General features: G+C 45.7%; 3 protein-coding genes across 5 annotated transcripts in view; 2 read left to right on the top strand and 1 right to left on the bottom strand.

Moving 5' to 3' along the window:
- The window catches only part of LOC144695670 (uncharacterized), a 278,313-nt gene that overhangs the window by 236,892 nt on the left and 17,751 nt on the right, over positions 1 to 23,670 (top strand). The gene's annotated exons all lie outside the window — the stretch shown is intronic.
- LOC144695661 (zinc-binding protein A33-like) lies at positions 1,441 to 15,845 on the top strand. Its single transcript, XM_078566587.1, has 6 exons — positions 1,441 to 2,013; positions 2,104 to 2,199; positions 2,293 to 2,526; positions 8,615 to 8,637; positions 9,782 to 9,906; positions 11,703 to 15,845. The coding sequence occupies exons 1-6, from the start codon at positions 1,606 to 1,608 to the stop codon at positions 12,251 to 12,253; spliced, it is 1,437 nt and encodes a 478-aa protein (XP_078422713.1). The 5' UTR covers positions 1,441 to 1,605; the 3' UTR covers positions 12,254 to 15,845.
- LOC144695672 (uncharacterized) lies at positions 1,712 to 18,595 on the bottom strand. Of its 3 annotated transcripts, none has more exons than XM_078566605.1 (3): positions 18,021 to 18,595; positions 16,746 to 17,921; positions 1,712 to 1,845 (listed from the first exon to the last, which is right to left on the bottom strand). In XM_078566605.1, the coding sequence occupies exon 2, from the start codon at positions 17,588 to 17,590 to the stop codon at positions 16,748 to 16,750; it is 843 nt and encodes a 280-aa protein (XP_078422731.1). In that variant the 5' UTR covers positions 17,591 to 17,921; positions 18,021 to 18,595; the 3' UTR covers positions 1,712 to 1,845; positions 16,746 to 16,747. The 3 variants fall into 3 exon arrangements, with proteins under 3 accessions (XP_078422731.1, XP_078422730.1, XP_078422729.1); XM_078566604.1 differs by having other exon boundaries at positions 16,746 to 18,155; positions 18,479 to 18,594; XM_078566603.1 differs by having other exon boundaries at positions 16,746 to 18,595.

Genomic DNA, 23,670 nt, shown 5'->3' with positions numbered 1-23,670 from the left:
CTTAGTCTGCTCTGTCATCTGAACGTAAATTATTGCATGGCGTTATTCTAACATGAACATCGAATATCTTCTCTGTGTCCGGACCTTCATTTCTCTCTCAACCAACACCCATAAAACAGCTGTTTTGGTTGCGTTTTCATTGCTGTGCTCAAGGTGGGTGAGGTGTTTTCCGACATCACGAGAATGAGAACACTCTACGAGCACTTGGTTTTTACAGCCCTTATGGACCTGAAAGGTGCTATATAAATGCAAGTTTTTCTGCCTTGCAAGTAAAATCGAACCTCACAGATCCAAACCCTCTAAAGACAATGTTTCTGTCTCTAGTAGTGATGTGGAGTATCCAAAGACAGTCGACACGAGTCAGCCGTAAAGGAATCAGGTAGCAGTTTATTGACCAGTGCATGGACGCATTGAGGGAAGAGCACCCTCAGGTTGCTGCAAGAGGCATCTCAGCGTGACAAAGTTTCTCTCATACCTTTATATCATTCTTCGGACATTTTAACATTAATCATAATTATATCATGGATCATGTGCCCTTGTTTATACTTCCAGTTCCACACATACATGGCTATGTCAAAGTAAACCACACCTGGTCCATGTTCCTCCATTATTCTCCCCCTTCTCGCGTCAAGAACATCCGCCCCCTATTTTACGCTGACTTTCTCAACTTTCCATTCCCTTCTGTGGGATTCTCTACCACTGAAGGCTGTGGGGACCAAGTTACAGAATGTATTTAAGAAGGAAATAGATTTCTAGATTCTAAAGGCGTCAAGGGGTTTGCGGAGAGAGAGAGCGGGAGTATGACGTCGAGACAGAGGATCAGCCATGATCATATTTAATGACGGAGCAGGCTCGAAGGGCCGAATTACCTACTCCTGCTATGTTTCTATGTTCCTTCTGGGCTCCCTTTTTATCATGATTTAGCAATTCATCAAAAATAACTAAGTCCTAATCCACTCAACCTTATAACCATTTACTTGTCGTTTACAGCAAAACCATCTCCCTATATGTCGCCACTTCTACGCTTCCAGCTGCTTCCTGTTACTCCTACCCTAATTATTCTGTTAGCCCTAATTCGTTCCTGCAAGTTCAGCAAGACTAAGCAAAATATGTAATCTCATGCATATACGTAACTCGCGCATTGACCGTTTCACTGTTATCAAAAATTATTTATTGGTATTTATTGCACTTTGCGTTTTGGGTTGAGTGGCTGCAGTCACCAACAGTCAGTTAAGAGATCTTACACCGTGTTTCACCAAAGGGTTTGTATTCGGCAGCGAGTCCAGACTGGAGAAGCGGACAATGGAATCTCAATCTCCGCCTCCTCTCGCTCTCACCCAATCCTCCACTGCCAAGCACCCATGGAAGATTCACCCTCTCGGCCAGGCTTCAATTCACCCTCCGTTATCTAACGCTGTTCATCCTTGATACGGTTCGCCGTTTTGTCTCTCTGTCTAAAGATCCATGTGACGTAGGCGAGTTTATAATAATAATTCCCTGAGTGCTGCAGTGAACTTCATCGGGAAATCGCCGAACTGAAGGTGTTCAGCAGTGCAGTACTGGAACATCGAAACTGAAAGCGTGTTTGAAGTGCTGAGTGTGAACATGGCTTCCAGAGAGGAGGCAGAGAGTTTGACCGAGGAGGCAATTTGTCCCATTTGTCTTGATTTCTTCACTGATCCGGTAATACTGGATTGTGGACACAACTTCTGCCGCTCCTGTATCACCCAGTGTTGGAAAAAGAAGATAAACTCCTGCCCGGAATGTAGAGGGAAATTTCCGAAAAGAAACCTCAGAGTAAATCGGGCCTTAGCGAATCTGGCCGAGAAAGCTCGAAAATTAAACCTGAATCAGAAAGAGATGGAAAGTAAACTTCACTGTGAGGAACACCAGGAAGAACTGAGGCTGTTTTGCAAAATTGACAAGAAATTGATCTGTTACACTTGCAGGGGTTCACGGGAACACAGAGAGCACCGCTTCCTGCCGATTAAAGAAGCTGTTGAAATCTACAAGGTAAAAGGGGAAATATTTTCTAAACTGATAGTTTTATCACATTTTCATGGTCTAACACTCTCATTCTGTGATTTTCTCTCCCAATCCTAGGGTCAGCTGAAATCTTCCTTAGATTCTCTCACACAGAAGAAATCGGCGGTTCTAAAAACGGAACAGAAACAGAAACGGAAGATTTCCGAAGTTAGGGTAAGGTCTCCCTGTGCTGATTTCCTGGGATCTCGGTTAGTTTCGCTCCCTTTACCGCGGGACATTAATTATGCTTCACATTTCATTTGGTAGGAACAGTCGAGCAGCCTGCAGACCCACATCACATTCGAGTTCACTAAAATGCACCAGATACTCACTGAGAAAGAGCAGCGTTTACTCAGAGGTCTTAGGGAAGAAGAGGAGAGGATTTTAGAAACAATGGAGAAAAACCTTCAAGAGATTCAGGAGAATTTAAGTTCGATTGAGGAGAAGCTTTCAAATTTGCAGAAACAGATGGAGCAAAAAGACGAGCTGATATTTCTGAAGGTGAGGGAATAGATTGCGGGTCATCTCAGTAAGGCTTTCCAAAATACCTGTGTTAATTGTGAAAAAAATGTCGCAGTTACTGAAACATTAGAAACAGAATTAACCCGATTGCTTTTTCTTTTGCCTATTCCGGGGCGGATCTACTGTTTTTTTTAACTAAACAAACTGGTTCCGGCACTGCCTGAAGAATCCGGGGAATACCTGCAATGAATGAGTTGTTCTGATGATTTGTAATTATTTGTGTTATCTAAGTTTAATTTTCTACTTGAATTCACACTATAATTCAGTTGGAGTACAATGTTGTTAGTGTTTGTGGCACGCTGATAGAAAGAGAGTCATTGTATCTGAGTGGAAAGGCTGCTGAATTCCAGTATCTGACATAAAGATCAGATTTTCATTGTAAAACCCGCTTGGATCATCCAGCAGGGGAAGAAAAAATCTGCCTTTTTTTTTTGTAAAAATATACTTTATTCATAAAATATCTTCAATCACATTCCAAACCATTTCAAAAACATTACAAGGGTACAATCCAGGTTAAACTTTTACAAAATGTATCACCAGGTGCATCAGTACAAACAATATTACAATCATTTACAGCCTTTCATTTTGATCTGTACAGCCCGAGGGGCTCTAAACAGTTCCCAGTCTCTCGGTGCGCTGTGGTAGAAAGGTCTTAGACAGCGACCCTTCCCCATTGCGCCTTTGCGGCAGCTGCCCCAAGCTTTAGTGCGTCCCTCAGCACGTAGTCCTGGACTTTGGATTGTGCCAGTCCGCAACAATCGGTCGGGGACAACTCTTTGTGCTGGAAGACCAACAAGTTTCGGGCAGACCAAAGCGCCTCTTTCACCGAGTTGATGATCCTCCAGCTGCAGTCGATGTTTGTCTCGGTGTGTGTCCCTGGGAACAGCCCGTAGAGCACAGAGTCCTGTGTCACAGAACTGCTCGGGATGAACCTCGACAGCAACCACTGCATCTCTCTCCAGACTTTCTTTGCAAAGGCACAATCCACAAGGAGGTGAACAACGGTCTCTTCCCCACCACAGCCACCTCGAGGGCAACGTGCAGAGGGGGTGAGCCTCCTGGCGTGTAGGAAGGATCTGACGGGGAGGGCCTTTCTCACCACCAGCCAAGCTACGTCTTGGTGCTTGTTGGAAAGTTCTGGCGATGAGGCATTCTGCCAAATGACTTTGACAGTCTGCTCGGGGAACCATCCCACAGGGTCCACCCTCTCCTTTTCCCTCAGGGCCTCTAGGACGTTACGTGCTGACCACTGCCTGATGGACTTGTGGTCAAAGGTGTTTTTCTGCATAAATTTTTCCACCAGGGACAGGTGGTACGGCACGGTCCAACTACTTGGAGCGTTCCGCGGCAGCGTGGCCAGACCCATCCTTCGCAACACCGGGGACAGGTAGAACCTCAGCACGTAGTGACACTTGGTGTTTGCGTACTGAGGGTCTACGCACCGCTTGATGCAGCCGCACACAAAGGTGGCCATCAGTATGAGGGCGATGTTGGGCACGTTTTTTCCCCCTTTATCTAGAGGCTTGTACATCGCGTCCCTGCGGACACGATCCATTTTCGACCTCCAGATAAAGCGGAAGATGGCTCGAGTGATCGCCGTCGCGCAGGAGTCTGGAATGGGCCAGACCTGCGCCACGTACAGCAACAGCGAGAGTATCTCACACCTGATGACCAGGTTCTTACCCGCAATGGAGAGGGAGCGTCGCTCCCACATGCCCAGTTTCCTTTTCACCATAGCCACTCGCTCCTTCCAGTTTCTAACGCATGCCCCGGTCCCTCCGAACCATATCCCCAGCACCTTCAGGCCGTCAGCCCTGACAGTGAAGGGGACAAAGGATCGGTCAGCCCAGTTCCCAAAGAACATGGCCTCGCTCTTCCCACGATTTACCTTGGCTCCCGAGGCCAGTTCGAACTGGTCGCAGATGTGCATCAGTCTGCGCACCGACAGCGGATCCGAGCAGAAGACGGCGACGTCGTCCATGTACAGGGAGGCTTTTACCTGAGTGCCTCCACTGCCTGGGATCGTCACTCCTCATGCCCGGATCCTTCCTGATGGACTCGGCAAAGGGTTCTATGCAACACACGAAAAGGACAGGCGAGAGGACAGCCCTGCCTGACTCCAGATTTAATCGGAAAGCTATCTGTTTCCCACCCATTGATTGAGACTGCGCTACTGATGTTAGTGTAGAGCAGTTGGATCCAATTTCGAATTCCCTCCCCAAACCCCATTTTGGAGAGCACATCCCCCATGTAGGTGTGCGATATTCTGTCAAAGGCCTTCTCCTGATCCAAGCTGATGAGGCAGGTATCCACACCCCTGTCCTGTACATAGGCAATCGTATCCCTGAGCAGCGCCAGGCTGTCAGAGATCTTCCTGCCTGGCACAGAGCAGGTCTGGTCAGGGTGAATCACCAATTCCAGAGCGGATTTGACCCGATTGGCGATGACCTTGGACAGAATCTTATAGTCCATATTCAACAGTGAAATGGGTCGCCAATTTCTAATTTCCTCCCTTTCCCCCTTGTGCTTGTAGATGAGGGTGATGATGCCTTTCCTCATGGATTCTGACATACTACCGGCCAGGAGCATACTCTCGTACACTCCTAGCAGGTCTGGGCCGATCAAGTCCCACAGAGCCGAATACAACTCCGCCGGCAAGCCGTCGCTTCCGGGAGTTTTACTCTTCTCAAAGGACTCAAGGGCCTTAGTCAGTTCATCAGGAGTTAGCGGTTTGTCTAGGCTCTCCCGCGTACTGTGGTCTAAGACCTCCGTGATAGAGGACAGGAAGGACTGGGAGGCCGTGCTGTCCGTGGGCTTCACGTCATACAGTCCGGCATAAAAGGATTTGCTGATCCTCAGAATGTCGGACCGTGATGACTTTACTGAGCCGTCTTCTTCCTTCAGGCTGCTGATCACAGAGCGCTCTCTGTGTACCTTTTGGAAGAAGAAACGTGAGCACGTCTCATCCTGCTCCACGGAGCGGACTCTGGAACGGAAGATGATCTTGGAGGCCTCCGAGGCAAAGTGCGAGGCTTGCTGGCCCTTCACCTCTTGGAGCTCCTCCTTGACATCGACCCCCATCGACTGCAGCCGGAGCAGATTCTGCATCTTTTTCTGGAGTCGGGACATTTCCCTCTGTTCCTTTCTAGCTTTCTGGGTGCCTTTGAGGATGAAAAACCTCTTGATGCTTCCCTTGATCGCTTCCCACCAGTGTGTCAGGGACTCAAAGAGGGGTTTCACGGTTCTCCAACCTTTGTAATCTCTCTTGAGCTCCTCAATGTTCTCTGGGGTCAGCAGTTGCACATTTAGCTTCCATGCCCCCCTGCCCACCCTCAGGTCCTTCTCCAAGTGGCAGTCCGCCAGTAGGAGGCAGTGGTCAGAGAAGAACACCGGCTTGACCTCGGTGGATCTGACTGTGAATGCACGGGACACAAACAGGAAGTCTATTCTGGAACGAATGGACCCGTCTGGCCGCGACCAGGTGTATCTACGCTGCGCTCCGTCTGCAGGGTTGCTGAAGACGTCGTGCAGCTTGGCATCCTTAACTGTTTCCATCAGGGATCTGGACGTAGCGTCCAATCTGCTGCCGGCCCTGCCGGATCGTCCAGCCGCATCGATGATGCAGTTGAAGTCACCGCCCAGAATGACCGGCCTGGAGGTCGCCAGCAGCAGTGGGAGCTGCTGAAAAACCTCCAGCCGCTCAGCCCCTCGTGCCGGGCCATACACGTTAATTAACCGGAGTGGAGCGTTCTTGTACATTACGTCTGCTACGAGGAGTCGCCCGCCCACCACCTCCTTGACCTCGGAGACGGTGAAGTTGCCTCCCCGCAGCAGAATACCCAGGCCGGAGGAACGAGAGTCGTTTCCGCCCGACCAGATCGATGGTCCGTGGGACCACCATCGTGACCATTGCCTGTAGGAGCTGAGGTGCGGTATCGCACACTCCTGCAGAAACAACAGGTCAGCTTTGACCTTGGCTAGGTAGTCCAAGGTCGCAACACATCGCGTAGTAGATTTAATGCTACGCACATTTATGGATACAATCTTTAAACCCATTTTAAAGCATTTATTCTCCTACCAAACCCACTGTCTCTGAGAGTCCCAGACCTTTAGTCTGCTCCTTCATACCCGTAGTGAGCTCAAATTCCTTCACTTTGGATGGGCTGAGGTAGATCTCCTTGGCCGTGTTCTGCTCCAGTGGCATCTGGAGGTTCACGTAGAGAGTGGGTTTTGAGATGACCTTTGCTGGAGAAGCTTCTCCAAAACTCACCCCCTCTGGGGTGTTGCTGTTCCCGGCTTCCTGGAGCTGGGGTGCGATGATTGCCTCACTGCTCCCAGATTCCAGGGGCTGTGGTGCACTGGCCTCCTCAGGTTGCAGGCAAAGTTGGGGTGCGCTGGTCTCCTTGTTGTCTCCAATTTTCTGGAGCTCGGGTGTCTCGTCCTCCAACGCCCTGGAGCTTTGCCGCCTCTTCTGTCGGTGCCGCCCTGGCACTTCATCATCCGAAGAGCTGCTGCCCTTGTCATCCGTGTCGGATGGGAGACGCCTCTTGCCGCTTCTCTGGGAAACGCCTTTGCTTCTTCTTCGCTCCCTCTTACTTTTCTTGTTCTTGATCTTCACCGTCCGCCACTCCCCCTGCTGCTTTTCCACTGCTGCCTCCTCCTCCATTGATTCGCTGTCCTGAGGACTGGGAGGTTCAGGGGGTAGTGCTGTTGGTTGGCTCTCTGTTGCCTCAATCTCTTTCTCCACCTTGTCTCTCTCTGTGTCCTCCTTTGTCCCGTTGAGCTCCCTGGGGGCCTTGGTGGTTGGAGTGACACGAAACATTTCTTCTGCTTCCCCCTGGTCGGCTTTGGCTGCCTGTGCGTAAGTACGGCAGCGTTTGGGGCAGGTCCTGTAGAGGTGACTTGCCTCGCCACACAGGTTGCAGCACTTGGCTTGTTTGCAGTCTTTTGTCTGGTGCCCTTCCTGTTTGCAGATCTTGCAGAGGGAGGCGCTGCAGTTGGCCGCCACATGACCAGCCTTGCCGCATGAGCGACAATGCTTGGGTTGCCCAGCGTAGACCAGGTAGCCACGGTTTCCCCCGATAGCGAAACTGGAGGGAGGGTGGAAAATGGCTCCCTTACCATCGGTCTTTAGCGTGACCTTAAACAGGCGTTTGCCTGTCCAGATCCCCAAGTCGTCTCGAATCTCGGTGCCACTCCCCACCTTATCGAAGTACCTGGTGAGGAAGGTGACCACGTCGGCGACAGGGACGAAGGGGTTGTACACATGCACCATCACCTCACGTTCCCGTTGCAACGGCAGAGAAAAGTGCGGCTCCGCCGTCAGGATCTTCATCTCCGGCAGGTCTCTCTTCTCCTCGAACACCCTCAGGAGCCGGACGCAGTCTGCCACCCGCTTGAACGTCACGTCAAAATAACCACCTTTGCGGGAGTCGTGCAGGGTGAAGATCTCCGGAGCTTGGAAGCCGCACGCCTTCAACAGGATCCTCCTGGTGAAGAAGCCCCGATCCATAGGTGATCCTCCTTCGCTGTGGTTCACCGTGACTCGGACGGTGATAGGTAACCCACGGTATGGATTTGGATTGCGATTGGTTATCGCCCTTCCATCCCGACCTTGCCTTGGCAGGACCATGGTGTCGCCCCTGCAACACTTGATCTTAGCCAAAAGGCCGAGAAGCGAAGAAAAAATCTGCCTGGTCATGGAAGAAGGTCGTTGAATGAGTTATCCAATTAGTTCCACCCCTGCTCTTTTCCCATTGCCCTGAAATCGTTACCCCTTTTAAATAAACCTTTCTGAAAATTATTATTGAATATGTTTTCTCCACCCTGTCAGTTAGAATATTCCAGATGTTTTCCCTTCAATTATCTTGAAGATATGCCATCCACCAGATCCCTCTGCTCCTGCATGCCCTTAAAATTATCACTTAATTTGCATCCTTTCTCCCAAAATGCCCCTTTACACTTCCGTGTTAGATTTCCTCTGCCGTGTCTGTTCATTTCACCAGCCTTTCTGCACCCGCCTGAAGTCTGTTTTTATCCTCCTCACGGTGTGTTTTATTTATTTCAGGAGGAAGCTTGTCGCAATACAAGGTAGGGCATGCTCTTTACTGAAAGCTCCACATATTTGTGAAAATAACTCAGCAAAGTGTTGTTATTGTTAGCGAAGTTCTTTTGTTTATCATGGTACATTAATAATTGAGCCCAATTTTAGCTCACATAATACCCTTTCACTCTCACAGAGTTAAAATCTGGCCCAAATGTTTGTTAGTCGGGCGACAATAACTCTGCTTATGGTTCACACATAATTTTATTTAATAACAAGCTTTATTCAGTGATTAATCAGTATTAGATTTCATATAACTGTTCTATATTATTGCATTAATTGACAAGATTGCATGCAAACAATATAAACTGGATCCCAGGCCTGAAGTGATCATGAGAGTCTGTAGGCTGGCTGTATGGTGCTTGACCAAACCGAGAAAGGAATACCTTAAAGGGGAAACGGGTTCTATTTTAATTAGAGTACAAACGTGTTCTGTGTCCCCCACAAACACAATAGCAATAACTTGTATTCATATAGCACCTTTAACATAATAGAATGTCCCAAAGCGCTTCACAGGAATGTTATAAAGCAAAATAGACAAAGAACCACATAAGGAATACTAACACAAATGACGGAGATAGGTTTTAGATAGAGCTTCTTAAAGGAGGAAAGAGAGATAGAGAGGTTTAGGGAAGAAATTCCAGATCTTAAGGCATTGACAACTGAAGGCCCAGCCATCAATGGTGGAGTGACTGAAATCAGGGATGTTCAATTGGCCAGAACTCAAGAATTGTGAGTTTCTCAGAGCGTTGTGGGGCCCATGTATGCTGCTTTGATGTTTACACAGCTTCTAATATTTTCAGAATTTGACTTTATTCAACCAGTTTTGGTTATAATCCATCAAGTGCATAGGATGAATGTTTATCTCTTCTGTGGAATGTGATGTCTTGGCAACTAATCTGTTCTCAGGCTATGAGCCTTTTACTTGAATGTTTCAATTCTCTGCTCTTGTATTTCCAAGTTATCTTTCGCTCAGTGTAGGAAAAGGTTAAAATTTCACTTTCTACCACATTCACTCTATTGCAGAAAGTGCTGAAAGAATGGAATGTTGGGCTAACTTGATCATTTAAATTTTTTTAAAAATATTCTAATAAATATCAATTTATGACATCAGCTGTTTAATATTTACAGGATTAGTGATGACCATGATGACCATCACACTCTCTCAGTAGCTAATGTCACCCTGTCTATCGGAAAGTTCAACGGCCCTTTACAGTACACAGTATGGAGAGAAATGATAGACTCCATCAACCCTGGTAAAATTTCTTGTATTCATTTGCCTGATTACAAATCCACTTGTTAAGTGACTAAAGGAACTCCCAATGCCCAGATTAAATACTCAGGTTCCTGGTTGTTAATCCCAGGAGACTCTCCATTCTCATTTCTTTTTTATTTCCTGTGGGAACCTCTGGGCAAGAGGCTGAAACCATCAGCATTGTGTGTCAAAGCAGTGAAGGGATCTGTATAACCAGAGGAACAGAGCAACAATCTCAGGGTGTGAAACCGCAGTTGTAGGGCAGACTGGTCTGGTCTAGTCTGGAGTTCTGGGTACCATTTTTATCAATGTATTATCAGGAAGGCAAATAGGCATAGGAGATCATCTATTAAAAGGCAATTAATCTATTAGTCAAAAGAAGTGCTTGCAGAAAATGCGAGTCTGCACTGGATAAGGGAGGGAGTGTGTTGATCTTTTTGAAAGTGTTCATGATTCAAAACAGAACAGGGAAGATGAACATCCATAGGTTTAACACAGTCATGGAGTCTACAACAAAGCAGAGAGAGGATCAACATAGCTGAGGAAGTGTGAAAAGATAGTTTAGAGTGAACAAGTTTAAGATTTTCAGCGACACCCATTGATCGGGTAGACAGTCAACCAGTGAGCCGAGTGCTCCTCCGATGATTTCATTCTAAGTGTTGAAATCCAGTACAATATTGCTGGAGAGTTGCTCATGGAATTGTGTGGGAAAGTGTTTGATAGTCCTTGAGGTTGCCGGTGAGAGTCAGGAATTCCACCGACTCCTTTGTTGAGCATGGGCAGGAAGGGGAAGGGGCCGTATAAATAATGGAGGGGAATAAGTGGGAAAGCAAAGGAGCAATGCGCAGTGGTAAGAAAAAAATCATGCACCTCCTAGTAAGAGAAACAAAAGAGAAAGAAAAATACCTTGCATTTTAATAGTGCCTTTCACAATCGCACTTAGACCCAAGGTGCTTCGCAGACAATAAAGTACTTTTGAGGAATGGTGACTATTGTAATGTTTGATATGAGAGAATCAATTTGATAACAGCAAGGTCACACAAAGAACATTGTGAAAATAACAAAGTCATTTGTTTTGAAGGTGTTGATTGCAGGATAATTATTGGCCAGGACAGCGGGATTTATTTCTGATGGGGTTTCCAGCAGTCACTGTAAGATCAGTGGTCAGGCCATTCAGCAGATATTGAGCCCAATGTTAATTTCCATTGAATTCAATTGAAACAAATATTTAGCAGAATGTGTTATGAGCTGCAACTTCAGCATTGTCTATGTCACACAATCTGCTCTCCCCATCCCACCATCTCTTTCCCCTCCTCTTCCCACTCTCTCTCACCACCCACTCTCTCCCCTCCCCCTTTCTGTCTCACCTCCTACTCCAACTCTCCTTCTCACCTCCCACTTATTTTGAGCTCTCCTTCACCTCCCCCTCTGAACCTTACACCCCCTCCCCCTCTCTCTCAGCTCCCCCTCTCAGCCCCATCTTTCTCCGCTCCCTCTCTCACTTCCCCTCCAACCGTCATTCCCATCCCCCTTGCCTCCTACTTTCACCTCCCCCTCTCTAGCCCCTCATGCTCTCTCCCCTCTCCCTCTCTCCCCTCTCCCTCATTCTCATCGCCACTCCTACTCTTTCACCTCCCCTCTCTCTCCTCTGTTGCTCTCTCTCCCCATCTCTCCTGCTCTCTTCCCTCACCTTCCTGCTCTATCCCCTTCCACTCTCACGCTTTCTCTCTCCTGCACATGCTACCCTTCTATGTCCAGTTCCCTAAATCACTGACTGTTATTTTAACTTTCCCCCAGCTCCAGCCTCCCTGACTCTGGATCCAAACATAGTGAATCCCCGGCTTATCCTGTCCAAGGACCGGACCAGTGTGAGATTTGGAAATGAACCGCAGTGGCTCCCTGATCCCCCGGAATGGTTTGATGTCTGGCCCTTTGTCCTGGGATCGGAGGGATTCACATTAGGGAGACATTACTGGGAGGTGGAGGTGGGGAACAAGACTCAATGGATTGTGGGAGTGGCCCGAGAGCCTGTGGACAGGAAAGGGAGAATCGACCTGAGCCCTGAGACTGGATACTGGACTGTTTGGCTGGAATTTGGAAGTTACTATTTCGTGGTTACTTCCCCCTCACTGACCCCCCTCACACTGAGTGTGAATCCCCTGAAGATCGGGGTTTTCCTGGACTATGAGGGTGGACAGGTGTCATTTTACAATGCGGACAACATGTCCCATCTCCACACTTTCACCCACACTTTTACTGAGAGAATCTTTCCCTTCTTCCACCCGGGATGGAATATCGATGGGAAAAACTCCGCACCGCTGACAATCTGCGGGATTAAAGGTCACTAACAGATCCATCCCATAATTTCACTCCTCCTGCCAGCTGTAAACTGATGGGTGTCAGTCTCAGTCACAGGTGGAGAGAGAAGCCAGGTTAACATTCCGGCTGCAAATCCTGTATGGGAACTGGGAACTGAAAGATAAGCTAGGACCTCTGTGAGGCTGGGGGAAAGGAGGAGGGGGAGAGAAGAAACAAATATCACTCAAAAGCAATTTGACCAAATCAGCTGTGAATATTTTTGTGTAATAATATTCCAGTTAAAGTCATTGAAAAACCCATTCCAGCAGGCTTAATGATTGAGAACAGTGTTTCTTACTAATGAATTGATTAAATTAGACCATAGGAACAAAAGAACTATGAGCTAGAGTTGAACCTTACAGCCCCAAGAGCCTTCTGTAATTCAATAAAATTATCGCTGATCTTCTGCCTCAACTCCACTTTCCCATCCACTCCCCGTACACCATAATTCTGAGACGCCAAGAATCTGTCTATCCCAGCCGTATCCCTGGGGTAGACAAGTACAAAGATTCACAACCCTGAGTGAAGAAATTTCTCCTCACCTCAGTCTTAAATGATCGGCCCCTTATCCTGAGACCGTGCCCCCGTGCTCTAGTTTCTCCAGCTAAGGGAAACAACATCTCAGTGTCCACCATGTCAAAGCCCTTCACAATCTTCTATGTTTCAATGAGATCACCACTCATCGCTCTAAAATCAAGACAGCATAGGCCCAATTTACTCAGCCTGGTGAGGAGGTGGCATCGTGGTATTGTTGCTAGACTAGCAATCCAGAGACCCAGGGTAATGCTCTGGCAGATGGTGGAATTTTAATTCAATAAAATATCTGGAATTAAAAGTCTAATGATGACCATCATAAAAGCCCATCTGATTCATTAATGACCCTTTAGGGAAGGAAATCTGTTGGCCTATATGAGACTGCAGACACACAATGTGGTTGACTCTTAAATTAGGGATGGGCAATAAATGCTGGACTAGCCAGTGATGCCCACATCCCATCAGCGAATTTAAAAAAAGCCTCCCATCATGGGGACAACCCACTCATCCCAGGGACCAATCTAGCAAGCCTAATACAGATTGATTGCTTCTAACATTTTTTAATCTTCTTTTATTGTCATTATTATTTGTATTATAAGGTACGAATCAGATATATTTCAGATTACACTTCATTTATTTTAAGTCAGTATGAATATTTACATTCTTATCTGATATTCAGAAGATGTGCACTTTTATTGAGAATTTTATGGGTTCGATAAGAAAACAGGAGCAGATCTTAGCGCCAGGATTGAGAATATTTATTACAGTCTCAACACACTGTACTGGGGGTCCTTTAAATGCTTTTGGAGACAGACTGCTTTCTGCTGTTTGGCTTATCATCATCATTAGTTATGTGAAAATGAAATATCTAACAGGAAAAATAAAACAAACACTTCAATGTGCTACTTTATAATGTTGCTCAGTTATTTTCAGAGAATGTGTTGTACCTCTGCTTCTCAGACACACTTTTCTGAAACATTAACGTTAACACACAGATAGACGACAGAGCACAAACAGACTAAACAAGGCTCAACTTTGCAGTATGAAAGAGCATGAGAGTCAATAGTAAAAAGTCTAGCAACTCACTGGTCTCAGCTGCCAAAAATCTGAAAGAAAAAGTTTGGCTCTTTAAGCGGAGCAGGTGAGAACTAATGTAAAGATAATTAGCAAAGGCCAGTCCATAGTATTGGATTAGCAGAATCAAAGTTTTGTGAAGAGGACAGGCATATTGAGGGTGAATCATTGGGGACCTTTGACAGGGATTTTCCAACACTGTGCCTCCTGCCAATGCAAGATGGCCACCCATATCCGTCTCCACATGCGCTCTGGTCTGCACATGCACAGAAAACCAATGACGTCACTCCGCTGTCACTCCAGCCAAAGCTACTGCATTTTGCCCTAAAATATGAATGCTTGGGTAATGTGAATTGGTGCCAACATTTTGAACTGTTGATAGCTTGATTTAAGTGACTTTGAGTTAGGATGCAGCAGCTGTAACAATGGGTGTTTCTCTGTAAATTATTGGTTTATGATCCGCATTCTGTTTATCCAACAGTGACTTTCGCTTCTAGCTTTCAGCCAGATTAATCAGCCTTGGATTTTCTTTTGAAGAAAAGAAACAGGTGATGTGGCCCATACACTGGTAATATTACAGGAGCAAATCCATTTTACTTTGCTGGTGTTCGGGGTGAGCGGGAACTACCCCAAGTTTTGTTCTTGTACCAATACTATAACTGAGTTAGCATTATTAACAATGTGACAGTGTACTTTTTCTCCCTGTTTCTTGAAGGGCCTGAATTATAAAGCAGTATCATCACATCAAGTGTCTGACAAATAAAATGGTCAGGCATTTTATGAGGCTGTTTCAAGCCCTTTAATTTCTAATAAAATGGCAACGAACAGTGCTAAGGCAAACAAGACGTGTATGTTGGTGCATTAAAATCTTTTCTCGATTGGTATGTACTAAACAGACGCTGACTGTTGCCTACTCGGTTGCTCGGAATGATGTACAGAGGTAAACACTAAAACTGTACACTGGCAATAAATGCAACCTTTTTCCAAACAGGGTACAGGACCGCCTCCCTCATTCTGAGTGACAGACACCCTGGCCAATCTGCTGTCCCATGGGCCCAGAATCCTGCCTCCCTCATTCTGAATGAAATCTGCTTTGACCAATCCACTTAAAAAGGGCCCACACCCAGGAAACCTGCCTCCCTCACACTGAGTGACAGGTCGTCAAAAACAACAACAACTTATGTTTATGTAGCACTAAAATGTCGCAAAGCGCTGCACAGCAGGTGTATAAAACAATGTCGGACACCAAAACACATAAGGAGCTATGAGGTCCAATGACCAAAAGCTTAGTCAAACGGGTTGGTTTTAAGGAGTATCTTAAGGAGGAAAGTGAGGTAGAGAGACAGAAGGGGTGTAGGAAGGGAAATCCAGAGCTTGGGGCCTAGGCAACTAAAGGCACGGCCACCAATGGTGCAGCAATTATAATTTGGAATACACAAGTGGCCAGAATTAAATGAATGCAGATATCTCGGGGGGTTGTGGAGCTGGAGGGGATTATAGAGACAGGGAGGGCCAAGGCCATGAAGCAATTTGTAAACAAGGGTGAGAATTTTAAAATCAAGGCATTACTTGACCAGGAGCCAATGTAGGTCAGTGAGGGCATTGTTGATGGAGGAATGGGATTTGCTGCGAGTTAAGATGCGGGGAGCAGTTTTGAATGACCTCAAGTTTCCAGACAGTAGGATATGGGAGACCAGCCAGGAGTGTGTTGCAACAACCAAGTCTAGAACGGAGGCATGGATGAGGGTTTCAGCAGCAGATAAGCTGAGACATGGGCAACGTCGGGCGATGTTACAGAGCTGGAAATAGACGGTATAAGTGATGGCACAGATATGAGGTCGGAAGTTCATCTTTGGGCCAAACATGTCACAGAGGTTCCAAAGGGAGTGGCTTAATCGCAGACGATTGCCAGGGCGAGGGATGGTGTCAGTAGCTAGGGAACAGCGTTCGGTGCAAGGACCAAAATCAATAGCTTCAGCATTCCAAAAATTTCTAATCATTCAATACTGTATGTCAGCTGGGCACGCTGATAATTTAGCAATAGTGGAGGAGTCAAGTGAGGTGGTTGGGGCTTAAGCAGCTAAAGGTATGCTCACCAATTATAATCGCGAATGCACAAGTGGCCAGAATTAAAGGAGCACAATTATCCCAGAGGACTGTGGGGCTGGAGGAGATTACAGAAATAGGGAGGGGGAAGGCCATGGATGGATCTGAAAACAAGGATGAGAATTTTAAAGTCAAGGCAATGTATGACCATGGGCCAGTTTAGGTCAGTGAGCATAGGAGTGAGACTTACCGTGAGTTAAGACGGGGAGCCACGTTTTGGATGGCCTCAAGTTTATGGAGGGTAGAATGTGGGAGACCAGCCAGGAATGTGTTTGAATTATTGAGTCTAGCCTAAAAAACAGGCATGAATGAGGGTTTCAGCAAGAGATGAACTGAGCCAGGTGAGAAGACAAGTGATATTACGTAGGTAGAAATAGGCAGTCTTCATAATAGCGTGGATATAAGGTAGCTTACCTGAGGATTAAATGTGACACCGAGGTTGCGAACAGGCTGGCTTAACCCCAGGCTGTTACAGGGTGAAGGATGGAGTCAGGGGCTAGGATATGGAGCTTGGAGCAGGTACCAAAGACAATGGCTTCAGCTTTATCAATTTTTATCTGGAGGAAATTTCTACTTATACAGTACTGGATGTCAGGTAAGCAGTCTGATAACTTAGCAACAGTGGAGGAGTTGAGAGAGGTGGTGATCCAGAATATTAAATAACAGCCAAGTTAGAGGCATTATTAACATCAGCATAAACAAACCTAATCTGTCAGAATGAATGTGGTTCAGTCCCAGATGTCATTAACATCACAGTCCAAACCCTACAGTCACTTGTGAAGTCGCTTGTGGCTCAGCAGATTGGATGACTGAGTGAATCCCTTCCCACACACAGAGCAGGTAAAAGGTTTCTCCCCGGTGTGAATTCGCTGGTGTATCAGGAGGATAGATGAACTCATGAATCCCTTCCCACACACAGAGCAGGTGAATGGCCTCTCACCACTGTGAACTCGCTGGTGCGTCAGGAGTTTGGATGAACTCATGAAACCCTTCCCACACACAGAGCAGGTGAATGGCCTCTCCTCGCTGTGAGCTCGCTGATGCATCACGAGAGTAGATGACTGAGTGAATCCCCTGCCACACACGGAGCAGGCGAATGGCCTCTCCCCAGTGTGAACTCGCTGGTGTTTCAGCAGGTTGGATGGATGATTGAATCCTTTCTCACACACGGAGCAGGTGAATGGCCTCTCCTCAGTGTGAACTCGCTGGTGTATCAGGAGGGTAGATGACTGAGTGAACCCCTTCCCGCAATCAGAACAGGTGAATGGCCTCTCTCCAGTGTGAATTCGCTGGTGTTTCAGCAGGTTAGATGGATGATTGAATCCCTTCCCACACACAGAGCAGGTGAATGGCCTATCCCCACTGTGGACTCGCTGGTGTGTCTGGAGGTTGGATGACTGAGTAAATTCCTTCCCACACACTGAGCAGGTGAAAGGCTTCACTTCAGTGTGAGCTCGCTGGTGTGTCAGGAGATTGGATGACTGAGTGAATCCTTTTCCACACACTGAGCAGGTGAAGGGTCTCTCCCCAGTGTGAATGCGATGATGATTTTCCAGCAGGGATGGATAACTGAATCCCTTTCCACAGTCCCCACATTTCCACGGTTTCTCCATGATAGATTAATCTATAGATTAGTTGATGCCTCATCCACACACACAACACGTGTATGCTCTCTCCCCACTGTGAATGTTTTCTCAGGCAGTGTAACTGGAAAAAGCTCTTTCCAGTCAGTGTACTGGAATGCTCTCACTCAGGTATGTGCATCTTGGTCCTTGTCCAGTCAGACTAATGTATGAAGTACTTTTCTGCAGCCACGACAGACAATTATTTCTCCTTTCATATTCAAAGGCACTGATATTCAGGTCCTAATGAATCGAGTGACTCTGTCAGATCTTGACTGCATATTTAGCTTGGGTTTCTTGGCAATTCTTGACTTCTAAAATCCTGTAAAAGGAGTTGATAAAGTCTTCAATGTAAGTTCAGGATAGAAATCCATAACAGGCAATTCTAGTTTCTATGGGACATTTTTTCATGTCTTGTTACCCCAAAGCTGTAAATCTCTGTCGCACACACTCTTCCTCTTCCTTGTGCTGAAATCCAAATCCATCACACTGATTCTTTTTTCCAATCTCAGATTTCTCCGTCCCCCTACTTTGGTTGGGTTCTGTTCTCCAGCCGCTGTGTGCAGAGTAAGAATAAAATCAAAGCGCCAATGAGTTTTCCTCCTGGTCACTGGGACCCTGAAGCTCCACCCACCCTCTGTTGTGTTGCAAAGGTGGCTGCACATCCGCTCTACTCCATGAACGATCCCGCCCTCATCTGCCAAGATGGCGGCCGGTTGCCCGGGTAACCGCGGCCTAAGACCGTGGAGGAAGCCCCGCTTCCCTGGTCCGTGCTGATTCCCACTCGCAAGATGGCGGTCAGTGAGCCCGCTTCCACATGCCTGTCACTCCAGCGTAAACACGGGGCTCGTATGCTCTTATGCAGGGCCTCCAGCCTACCCCAAGTGTTTCTGAAGCTGCCTAGCCCACCCACGCCTCTAATTCCTCCCCTCCGTAGACAGCGATCTCGTGCCGCCTACCGAGCTGTTACTTCCACCTCAGTCCGTCTCCACCAGCCACACTGCGCATGTCAGAGCACTGGCCCGGCTCCCCGCGCCGGCGCACTGGGCTCCTGTGATCGTTCATAGGGGACACGCTATCGCGCAGGGAATTCTGGGTAAATCAGTTGCCGCTCACTTGGCTCTGTAATTCAGGAAGAACATATTCTGCATTCTGTGTAATTACTGGAGCCATTACGGCGTTACAGAATTACACATAATTTTTTTCCACGTACCAGCGGCTTGGCCAATAAATGATCCTATGGGTTTTGGGTGAAAGGTGCTGTTGAGGATCACAGAGGGCCATTTTTTAAATTTATTCTTTCATGGGACGTGTGCGTCAATGATAGTTTCATGATCACCATTACTAAGACTAGCTTTGGATTCCAAATTTTATTAAGACCATATGAAAGAATTTTTAAAAATTGGCCCTCTGTGATAATTAAATTCAATGACAGCTGCCCAGAGCATTAGACTCTGGATTACTAGTCTAGTGACATTACCACCATTTTTACTCGGGAATAGGGAGAGGAGATTATATTAAAAACTGACGTGACACATACATATTCGATGACACACCAAGGGTTCTGGGGGGCAGACTGGAAAGTGGAATTGAGACCCCAACCAGATCAGCCACGGTTGTGTTGAATGGCAGAGCAGGCTCGAAAGGCCTATTCCTGCTCCTAAATCCTTTGTTCCCAGAACAATCAATATTTTAACTGAGTACTTCAGGGATCAGTGACAGGCATTAGGACCATAGTTAGGGTGTTAGTGTTAGAGGTTAGGGTTAGAGATGACGTTATTGTTTCAGGCTAGCGTGTTAGAATTCAAGGCTGGGGTTCGGGATTATGTTAGTGTTTCAGGTTAGGATTTTATGATTAACGGTCCAGGTTACTGATGGAATAGGGTTCGGGATACTAAAATAAAAGCAAAATATTGTGCATACTGGAAATTTGAAACAAAAACAGGAAATTCTGGAAAAACTCAGCAGGTCTGGAGAGAAAAAAAAGCAGACTTAACGTTTCAAGTCCTTATGACTTCTTCAGAGCTAGAGAAGTAAAAATGTAATGAAATTTATACTGTTTAAGGGGGGTGGAGCAGGTGTGGCTGGATAGAAGGCCAGTGATAGGTGGAGGCAAAGGAGAGATTGCCAGAGATGTCATGGACATAAGGACAAACAGGTGTTAATGATAGTAATACTGGCTAAAGGAGGTGCTGATGTTGGCATTAAGGTAAGAAAGCAGAATGTGATAACGGCAGGATACGGGTAAGCACTCTGAAAAGAACAACATGAACAAGTGACAGATGGTCCTTTTGGGGGTGGGGTGGAGGGAGGAGAGGGTGTTGGGGAAAAAAGGTTGAAAATAGGATAAAAGGTGGGGATAAAACAAGAATAAAAATGAAAATAAATCAAATAAAATAAAATAAGTATAACAATAAAAATAATTGGATAAATAATTAAAATGAAAAATATAAATTAAGAAATGAGAATGAATATTGAAAAAAGCGATAAAACGAGGATGAGGATGGAGGGGAGAGTTCATTATTTGAAGTTGTTTCACTCAATGTTAAGTCCAGAAGGCTGTAAAGTGCCTAATCAGAAGATGAAGTGCTGTTCCTCCAGTTTGTGTTGGGCTTCATTGGAACATTGTAGCAGGCCAAGGATGGACATGTGGGCATGAGAGCAGGGTGGTGTGTTGAAATAGTCATAGGAACTTGAAACGTTAACTCTGTTTTTTTTCTCAACAGATGCTGTTTGACCTGCTGAGTTTTTCTGGCATTTTCTGTTTTTGTTTCGAGATACTAAGGTTTGTCAAGGCAATCTGCAGGTTTAGGGAGCTGGGACCAAGAAGATGAGAACTGAAAGAGTCTAGAGTTCCAGAGTAAAAAAGGCACAGAAATTGAACAAGTGGCACCAAGACATGCATTAGTTTCCCCTTAACTTTGAAACATTGAGAAATTTCATGCCGTGTTTGAAACAAATCTGATTGATTGACATTTGTAAAATATTAGGCACCAGCTTAGTTATATATACATTAATAACATCAGTAAAAATAAAACTCCCATCTATCATGGTTAAGTCCCAGATGTGATTCAGTGAATGCTGGCAAGGGAAAATGGTCATGTTTATGCAATATGTCTTCAGAGTTCCATGCTTTCAGTTCTGCTATGTAAAGGAAATGCTCGCACAACCATCCGTGGGCACTGGACCCTTACAAAAACAATGGCTTCAGAAAAGGAGTAATTGAAAAATATATGCACAAGAATGTTTGTTGGTGAAATGCTGGACTCAGTATTTCACACATTGTGTAAGATTAACAATGTGTCTGAACCTGTGATTTGGTCTCTAATTTTTTCAGCACACAATTCCTGTCCCATTGTACATCACTGGTGTAAAGGTGGAGCCAGGAACCAGGTGATATCGGACTGGAAACACAGGCATTATACTGCAGGTGTCATATATGATGGATTGTTAGATTGAGTAAACACACAACAGCGGAAGCACATTAATTTGAAAGGGTAAAAGTAAAATAATGCAGATTCTGGAAATCTGAAATAAAAAGAGAAAACACTGGAAAAACTCAAAAGGTTTGGCAGCATCTGTGGAGAGAGAAATAGAGTTAACGTTTCGAGTCCAATATGATTCTTCTTTGGAAGACATCAAGTTTTATCTCAAATTACAGGAGAAAACTGGATCTTTCTCTGTGGCTTTAAACAGCTGAAATCCTGTGGGTGTGGAGCAAACATTTCAACATCTGTTAGTAAAATGAATTAATTCAGGACAGAGGGTAGGGATTATTTGTGGGAATGACATAGTGTACTGAGAAAGGAAATGTAGCAAATGTTGATTAGATGGAGTGTCAAAAGGTGTTTCCTAACGTGCTGGACAGGAGGCCCATTGATAAAATTAAAGCTCATGATATTAAAGAGAGAGGGGCAACATGGACAGGAATTTGGGTAAAGGGAATAAAAGGGAGAGTGGCGGTGAATGAATGTTCTGCAGACTGGAGAGGTGTAAAGAATGGTATCCCTCGGGTCAGTGTTGGAACCATTGCCCTTCTCGATATAGAGAAAAGATCTTGGTTGGGGATATGGGTATAAGATCAAAATGTCCAGATTACTGTAAAATAGGGAGTGTGGGACCTGAGAAGAGGACTTCAGTGTGACTACACAAGTCAGTAAATGGGTAAGTGTCAGACGAAATTTAATGCAGGGAAATACGAGGTGATGCATTTTGAAAGTTAAATAAGGTAAAATGCTCACTAAATTGTAAAAATTTAAATGGAATAGAGGAGCACAACAGCAAAGAGGGAAAATTATAGCTAACAACCTATTTTATTAATTAGCAAGGTAAGAGTCCAGTGCGAAAAACTTTAATATCTTACTCAGGAATATCAGCTGAGCTGATTCTCTGTACTCTGGTGTAGTTTATAATCAGAGTAAACATGCAAGTCCCCCGTGCCCACAGTCACTTACACAGGTCAGCTCACTGAATGGATCCTGGGCTGCTCTGAGCTTAATCTTTGGAGTCTCCAGTCCAGACTGTCCCCTTACATCAATACCCTGTCACGTTTATACCCTGCAGTGACCGATCAGTGATACCTGACTCCTATTTGTCTTCTCTGCTAGGATTTGGCAGGAAGTGAGTGAAAGGCAACTGGAACTTCTCTAATCTGTGATTTACAAGGGCACATTCCGGGTTCTCAGCAGTTACATTTTTTCAGTCATGTTTTCATTATTTCTAAGCTATCCTGTCTACTGTTAATTCTGTTATATGTTATAGATTCATAATTATAGGATAAATATCACATATTAAAATCTAATCAATTCTGTGGCTCACTGTGATCCAAGTTTATATTGTAGTTAATAACAAACACTATCCTTTTCCCTGGCCTGATTAGTCTCCAACGAGTCTATACTGTGGACTGGAATGGCTTAACAGTGTTGCCATGGTGACCTGTCTGCAGTGAAGCGCCTGTTTGAGGCTGTCACGGAAAACGGAGTGAACACTCGGACCCAGGAGGTTTGTATTGTAAGTCTTTATTGAATCGTGATATCACGGAGAGCCCAGCAGCATACAATGGAGCTAGCCAGCACTCTGAGGAAGCATCAGAGTACACACATAGTTATAGCAAAAGCGTGCGTAACAAAGGTCATGCAAATTACAAAGCTGCTTGACCCTTAGTAATTAATAACATTGAAATTTTTATCTTTGGCATGCATACAATTGTTCTATCTTAGTTTATAATTACACAGAACCTTGAGTAGTTACACAATAACCTTGAGTAGCCCATCTGGCGATTAGTCATCTGGACAGACAACAGATAGCGTGACTAGGCCCTGACTCATGTGCTGATAACAGACATACTAGCTTTGTTTCAAGGGCGCTTGGTAGTTTGTTCATTATACTTGTTTTCATTCCTCCACAATAGCTGACAGCGCAGGTTTGTCTATTACTTGACGTACTGGTGCAAGGAGACTTCGTTGTAGTATTCAACTATGGTTTAACCACTTAATCCTTTGTTATCCTGTATATGTATTTTGTTCTCCCACAATCCCTCCTTGTTAATCTTCTAGATTAACACCAATGAGGAATAGTATCTTCATTATCATATGGGGTTCATAACCATCAGGAAAAGGCCGCTCTCTGGCAGGGTAAACATTTTCTCCCCACCAGTGGGCCTCACTGGGACCAGTGCGCATCATTTGAGGGACAACTGGAGCTCCTCCTAACCCAATGGTGACTCCATTCATGGCTCCATTAATACATTGAATACAGCAAATCCGCAAAGCAACACATGCACAACACCCTATAACACCTACTACGACCAACCCAAATAAGACGTATAGCAACCATGCTAGGTAGCAACAGCCACTCCAGGTGGGAGTGGTTCTGTTCTTTTTCGAATTTCCTACAGGTACATTAAGGAAAAAGGATAGTTGAGGCATCCCAGGCAACCAGGGGTAAGCTTTATCTCCACAAACCCAGTATGTACCATTGAGGGGGTTTGGTGGATGTTCGGTACTACCAGTACTGGTGGGCTTTCGGATAGATAGGCCAAAGCGGTAGGATACCGTAATATGACAGGAGCT

The sequence above is a fragment of the Cetorhinus maximus genome, chromosome 21 (assembly GCF_964194155.1).
Source record: "Cetorhinus maximus chromosome 21, sCetMax3.hap1.1, whole genome shotgun sequence".
NCBI lineage: Eukaryota > Metazoa > Chordata > Chondrichthyes > Lamniformes > Cetorhinidae > Cetorhinus > Cetorhinus maximus.
This window is presented reverse-complemented; position numbering and strand designations above follow the sequence as displayed.

Bases quoted from the DNA above. Each gene is read 5' to 3' on its own strand.
- LOC144695672 (XM_078566603.1), bottom strand. From the start codon at position 17,590: ATGGAGAAACCGTGGAAATGTGGGGACTGTGGAAAGGGATTCAGTTAT.
- LOC144695661 (XM_078566587.1), top strand. From the start codon at position 1,606: ATGGCTTCCAGAGAGGAGGCAGAGAGTTTGACCGAGGAGGCAATTTGT. The intron at 2,014-2,103 runs GTAAAAGGGGAA...TCCCAATCCTAG, and splicing joins AAGCTGTTGAAATCTACAAG to GGTCAGCTGAAATCTTCCTT. The intron at 2,200-2,292 runs GTAAGGTCTCCC...TTCATTTGGTAG, and splicing joins GGAAGATTTCCGAAGTTAGG to GAACAGTCGAGCAGCCTGCA.